Below are 6,255 nucleotides of genomic sequence, written 5' to 3' on the forward strand. Positions count from 1 at the left end.
TAAAACAATACGCGAGCTAAAAGGGCAATTAGAATGACCGTGCTAATGGGTTATCAGTTAATTCAAAGGTAAGCATGCTTGGGTGGGTGTTACGATGTGAGAAAATATTCCCAATATCAAGAATCGTACCCATGAACAGCTCTGTTACCCCGATACGTGCAGGGGACCCCGTATCCGTGTCGGATACGTATCCGATACGGATACGCGGGGGATACGCGCCGGATGCGTGTCCGCGGCGTATCGGCGTCTCCCCGAGCGAATCGGACTGAAACTGCCTCTCCGGTACGTTTCGGAGGGTGGGATACGGCCCATATGCATCCCACCCCGTGGACTCCCCGTCTCCCCGATGCCCTACAGATAGAACACGCCGCCACTCCGTCTGTCCGCACGCACGAGGGCGACGCAGCAGGGGGAGGTTGGCCGCCCGCCGGCGACGAGCCCACCGGCGACGAGCCCGCCGGCGGCGAGACGCAGCCCCTCGAGAAGCTCCTCCCCCCGGCGAGGCGGCGACTAGCAGCAGGACCGGCGGGCGGCGGCCAAGCCTGCAGCGAGAAGGAAGTTGGCGCCCGGCACCGATCTGCAAAGTCCGAACTCCGGTGAGGCCTTTTCTTCTCGATCTACTCTTCTTGTTGCTTGATTCCCATTTCCCCTTCTTGATTAGTCGATTTCATGATTTTATCCAGTAAATGGCATCTCCAAATCTCAATCTACTCTTCTTGTTGCTTGATTCCCATTTCCCCTTTTTGATTGGTCGATTTGTTGATTTGATCCAGTAAATGGCATCTCCAAATCTGAGTAGGGCTAGTGGCAGTACCAGTGCTGCTCCTGGTAGTGGTAGTACACCATCTTTGTCTGAGCATATAGAAACTGAAACAAGACCAACTGATATTAAGGCTCCACTTTGGAATCACGTCACCATTTTGGAGAAGGCTAAACCTGGTGGTGGAAATGTTCTATGGAAATGCAACTATTGTCCTTTCCAGAAAAGCAGTAGCTACACTAGGGTGGAATTACATTTGCTGCAAAAGAAAGGGAAGGGGATTGCTACATGTCCAAATGTTACATTTGAAATGCTTAGTCAGATGAGAAATGAAGTTGCAAGGTGTAAAGAGCTAGTTGAAAGGCAAAAGGCACGAACTGTTTCATTGCCAACAGCTCCTGCACCTTCTTCAAGCAATTTAAACAAGAAGAACAAGAGGGGACCTCTTTCAGCTTTGGAGAAATCTTGGGCACTAGCAGATCGCAAACACTTGGATGCTTTAATTGTTAGAGCAATTTATTCTGGAGGGGTATCTTTTAATTTTCTAAGAAATCCCTATCTTAGAGAAGCTTTTGCATTTGCATGCAGCCACAACTTGCAAAATTACATGATTCCTGGGTTTAATAGAGCCAGAGAGTCACTGCTCAAGCAGGAAAGAAGACACATAGAGTCTCTGTTGGATAGTACAAAGAGCACATGGCCAGAGAAAGGTGTTACAATCTGTTCTGATGGTTGGTCAGATCCTAGGAGAAGGCCAATCATCAACTTCATTGCTGTTTCTGAGAAAGCACCTATTTTCTTGAGGGCTGACAACTGTGAAGGACAAGTCAAGACAAAAGAATATATTGCTGAGAAGTTGAGGGGTGTTATTGATGAAGTTGGTCGCCAAAATGTGGTGCAAATCATCACGGATAATGCCGCCAATTGCAAAGGTGCGGGTCTTTTAATAGAAGCTGAATATGATAACATATTTTGGACACCTTGTGTTGTGCATACTCTCAATCTTGCTATGAAAAGTATATGTGAGCCTAAAGTTCCAAGGGAACCTTCTGATGAGGACCTATTTGTTTGGAATCAACTTGAATTTATACACAATGTTAAATCTGATGCTACCATGATCAAGAATTTCATAATGAATCATGGCATGCGTCTTTCAATGTTCAATGAATTCAGCCATTTAAAGCTACTTTCTATTGCTGAAACAAGATTTGCATCAGTTGTTTGTATGTTAAAACGGTTTGTTAAGATAAAGACAGCTCTCCAACACATGGTGATTAGTGACAAATGGAACATTTACAAAGATGATGCTCCAACTGCCCAAGTTGTAAAGGAAAAAATCCTTAGTGATGTGTGGTGGGGCAATGTGGAATACATTCTTAGGATCACAAATCCTATATATGAAATGATACGTTTGGCGGACACCGACACACCATGTCTTCACTTAATCTATGAGATGTGGGATTCAATGATTGAAAGAGTGAAGAAGGCGATATATCAATATGAGGGCCTTGAATTAGATGAGGTGTCAGACCTTTACATGGTTATTCATGACATATTGATTGCAAGGTGGACAAAAGGCAATAATCCACTTCATTGTTTGGCTCATTCACTCAATCCAAGGTAACAAACTAACAATCTAAATAATTACATTTGTAAAGTATAACTCAGATTGATTATTTGTCTAAATTTAATGTCAAATTGTCAATTGTAGATATTACAGCAAGAAGTGGCTTGAAGAAGGTGTTGGCCGAGTCCCACCCCACAAGGATACTGAAGTATCTCAAATGAGGATGACTTGCTTCAAGAAGTTCTTTCGCATACCACAAGAATTGGCTAAAGTGAAAGAAGAATACTCAAGGTTCTCAACTTGTTCAGAACAATTCAATGACCCAGATTCAATACATGATAGATGGGCTGTTTCACCCATGACTTGGTGGACAAATTATGGACATTCTATCCCTTTATTGATGAGTTTGGCCATCAAATTACTGAGTCAACCAGCCTCATCTTCTTGCTGTGAAAGAAACTGGAGTACGTATAGCTTCGTCCATTCTATCAAAAGAAATGCTTTAACTCCTGAACGTGCTGAAGATTTGGTCTTTGTGCACTCCAATTTGAGGCATATGTCAAGAAGAAGATATGTCAAGAAGAAGTGATGCATATAAGAAAGGAGAAACAACAATGTGGGATGTGGGAGGAGATTCTTTTGATTCTCTAGGCGGCGTAGGTCTTCTTGAAGTGGCTGAACTCTCTCTTGATGAACCTGAGTTGCAAGCTATCTCATTTGGTTTGGGTTATGCGGAGGCTGAAAGTGTGGAGGAGAGTGAAACGATTGAGGAAGACCAAGAAGCTTGAGCCTATGCCTATCAGTCACACTTGATTTTATCTATTTCCTAAATTAGAGACTGCTATCATGATTTTCTATGTTTGTTATGTGGACTGCTATCTATCAGACTATCACTATCATGTTCTATGTTTTGTGAACTATTGCATATGTTAAACATGTATGTTGAGTTCATGAGTTAGTTGTACTTCTCTTTCTCTTCACTCAATCACTTATTATGGAAGATGAAGGCTGCTGAAACTGCAAAGGTGATGTACTGATATACTCTAAGTCTCCAAATTGTGAAATTACACTTCTCTAGTTCTTATACATTTATATTGCTTTTGCAAGTTTGCATGTAAAAGATGCGGTTGGCCGGTTGCGGACTTGGAGAAGGAGCATTGTATTGTGGTGGACATTGACAATACCATCGCAAGGTAATTCACTAATTTGCTATTTTTTAGTTAATATGCAATTATGCATATTATTTATTTTTTTACATAAAAATTCAAAACGTATCCGTATCGGGTTTTTTTGAGAAAATGCCGTATCCGCGTATCCGTATCCTTCCGATACCGATACAGGTATCCGTATCCGTGTCGCATAGATGAACAGATTGAACCTAGTGTGAGGTAGTATTGTCACATCTTCAGTTCTCTCAAGTATATGTACCATTTATTTCCACTGAACAAGAATCTACAAAACACTATCAGAACAACATAAACAGTCTAGCTTGTACAATGCAGGATTACAAACTATCTAAGGGCTAGAGCCATACCGGTGTGTAGAAGCTCATGAAGGGTACGATATGATATTGCATCCCAGGCCCGCTGACCTTCCTCGCCTGCTCTGAGCTGAGGTCGATAGAAAAGTGACCAACAACTGTGTGCACGAAGATGACACGGACATCCTCAGCAATGTTTTCTTAGACGGTAAACGAGCGGCCAGGCTCTGTTTAGCGTTTAGGCTGTTTAAACGGAGTAAACGGTTTGGGTACTGTAGCAACATTTAGAACAAAATTTACAGTAAGAAGATATACTTTTGCTTACCTTTTGTGAAGTAAATTTCGAACCTTTTATATCCCCACAATCTGAACCATGTACCTGCAAAATAAATAACAATTGTTAGTATGGACTATGGAGTGATGCACAGATGCTAAAACAGCTCAAAAGCACAAGATGGTGGACACAATAAAACTGAAAAGAAGGTCAAATAGGCTCATTTCAGTACAAACATCAATAGTTCTCACAAATAACAAACAAAGCAACACCATCCATCCTTGTGCAAAAGTTGCTTCAGCTGCTACAATAGGGTCTGCATTTTTGTTCTTCTGGCCTTTACTTTTCTTCTTTGCATGAAGTTGATTGAATCGAACAAAGACAAGTTGTTCAACTCTCTCACATGTGAGCCTATTCCTTTTCTTTGTATGGATCTATAAAATGGCAGATTGATTGAGCTGCAATTAGAATGCTTAGAGTTTAAAATCTGCACTACAAATCAGCAGAGAGGAGGGCACTTGTGAGAAACTGAGAACCATAGGGGAGAGGAGACAAGGGCGCCAAATCAGAGGAGAGGGCTGGGAGAACATACCTGGGCGAGCAGGGCGCGCGGCGAGCAGGACACGCGGCGGCGAGCAGGGTGCGGCGGCTGGGAGACGGGAGCAGGGCACGCGGCGGCTGGGAGACGGGAGCAGGGGATGCGGTTGTGCGTGGAGACTGGAGAGTGGAGACGTGGGGTCACGGGCGGCCAGCTCTGTCCTTCCAGCACGCCAGACTTTCCTTTCCCGCGCGCCACGCGCGCCCATCTTTCCCGCGCGCCCAACTTTCCACCAGAGCGTAAACGGTGGCGTTTAACACGTTTCGGCCGTCTAAAACCGACTAGCAACCGCCCCGTTTAACACGTTTCGGCCGTCTAAACGCATGGTTGACCGTCTAATGGACCGACTAGGCCCTAAACTATTCGGTTGGCATTCGTTTACCGTTTAAACGGGTTTAAACGGCCGTCTAAAACCGTTTAGGATAACACTGATCCTCAGCAAAACCAACCACCATAGGTGTTTTGCGAAGGCTGTCAGCTGGTAACAGAGTCCGTAACTCGATCACTCTGTATCGTGTCCATCCTTCAACTCCCCCTGCATTTGCCTTCCTCGACCACAGGTAAAGGCTGGAACCCCTGACGCCAGCGACCCCCGAGCAAACCGTCCTCAGTTGGCACGATGAAGATGGACATGCCGCACGATTCCGGCGGTTCGATCACAGACAAGTGATGCTTGACCAGGTCGTACTTGAGGATTCTAGGACCCATCCGAAGCTTGAAGTAGATACAGTCTCCAACATGGGCGCCGCGGCTCAGGCTGAGGATTTCATCGATGCTTAGGCCTACAGAAGCGGACGTGCTTCAGGAACCCACTTGCGACGAGTACACGCGCACATGCGCGCGCCGCTCCTAGCATCCATCCACGACCAGACGACGAGGAACGGGCCGCCGTGGCAGTCGCGGTGGTCGCATTCGGACGCGGCGCAGAGCACCACGACGGATGAGTTCACGACGCCGGGCTCCCGGAACTCCTCCCGGGCACCAGTGATTGGGTCCTAGACAGTGAAGTCGCGCCCCTGCATCTTCTGAAGGAGCACACGCCCCTGGCGGCAGTCGAGGGGGACCCAGGGGCGGCAGTCGAGTATCGGCTGTGGGAAAGGGGAGGCTGGCATCGTGGGGGTGAATAAGGGGATGGCCTCGCCGCGTACGTCGGCTACAGAGAAGAACCCGAGCAGCGGAGGGTTCCGGTGGAAGCGGCGGTACCGGCGGAGGAAGGCGGCGTCGGTGAGGAGGCGCTGCCAGAGCTTGCAGACGAGGGAGGCGCGGAAGAAGCAGCGGGGCTCGTCCGGCGGGAGGCGGAGGAGCATCTCAGCGACGGCGTCGTCGGGCAACTCCGGCGGCGGGAGCTGCGATGCCCTGGCGCGGGGGGCTTTGGGTGGGGAGATCTAGGGTTGGTGGGGATTGGGGAAGCGGAAAGGGAAAATTGGCTATCGGACACCTTTAAAGTTTGGAATTTGACATAGAACACTAAAAAAACTGCATTTGCCAGTTCACACCGTAAAAACATGGCAATTAGCTGTAGGACACCGCACCCATATTATACTCGTTTTTAATAGAAACCCACCAGAAATGACAA

The 6,255-nt window shown here is 46.7% G+C and overlaps 1 protein-coding gene across 1 annotated transcript; it reads left to right on the plus strand.

The window, feature by feature from the left end:
* The first annotated feature begins 145 nt into the window (after positions 1–145).
* On the plus strand, positions 146–2,978 carry LOC120653221. The gene is made up of 4 exons (XM_039931014.1): positions 146–596; positions 774–2,380; positions 2,472–2,618; positions 2,852–2,978. Exons 2-4 carry the CDS (start codon positions 777–779, stop codon positions 2,976–2,978), a joined length of 1,878 nt encoding a protein of 625 aa, XP_039786948.1. The 5' UTR covers positions 146–596; positions 774–776.
* The last annotated feature ends 3,277 nt before the right edge of the window (positions 2,979–6,255 follow it).

This window comes from Panicum virgatum, chromosome 1K, assembly GCF_016808335.1.
Source record: "Panicum virgatum strain AP13 chromosome 1K, P.virgatum_v5, whole genome shotgun sequence".
Classification (NCBI taxonomy): domain Eukaryota; kingdom Viridiplantae; phylum Streptophyta; class Magnoliopsida; order Poales; family Poaceae; genus Panicum; species Panicum virgatum.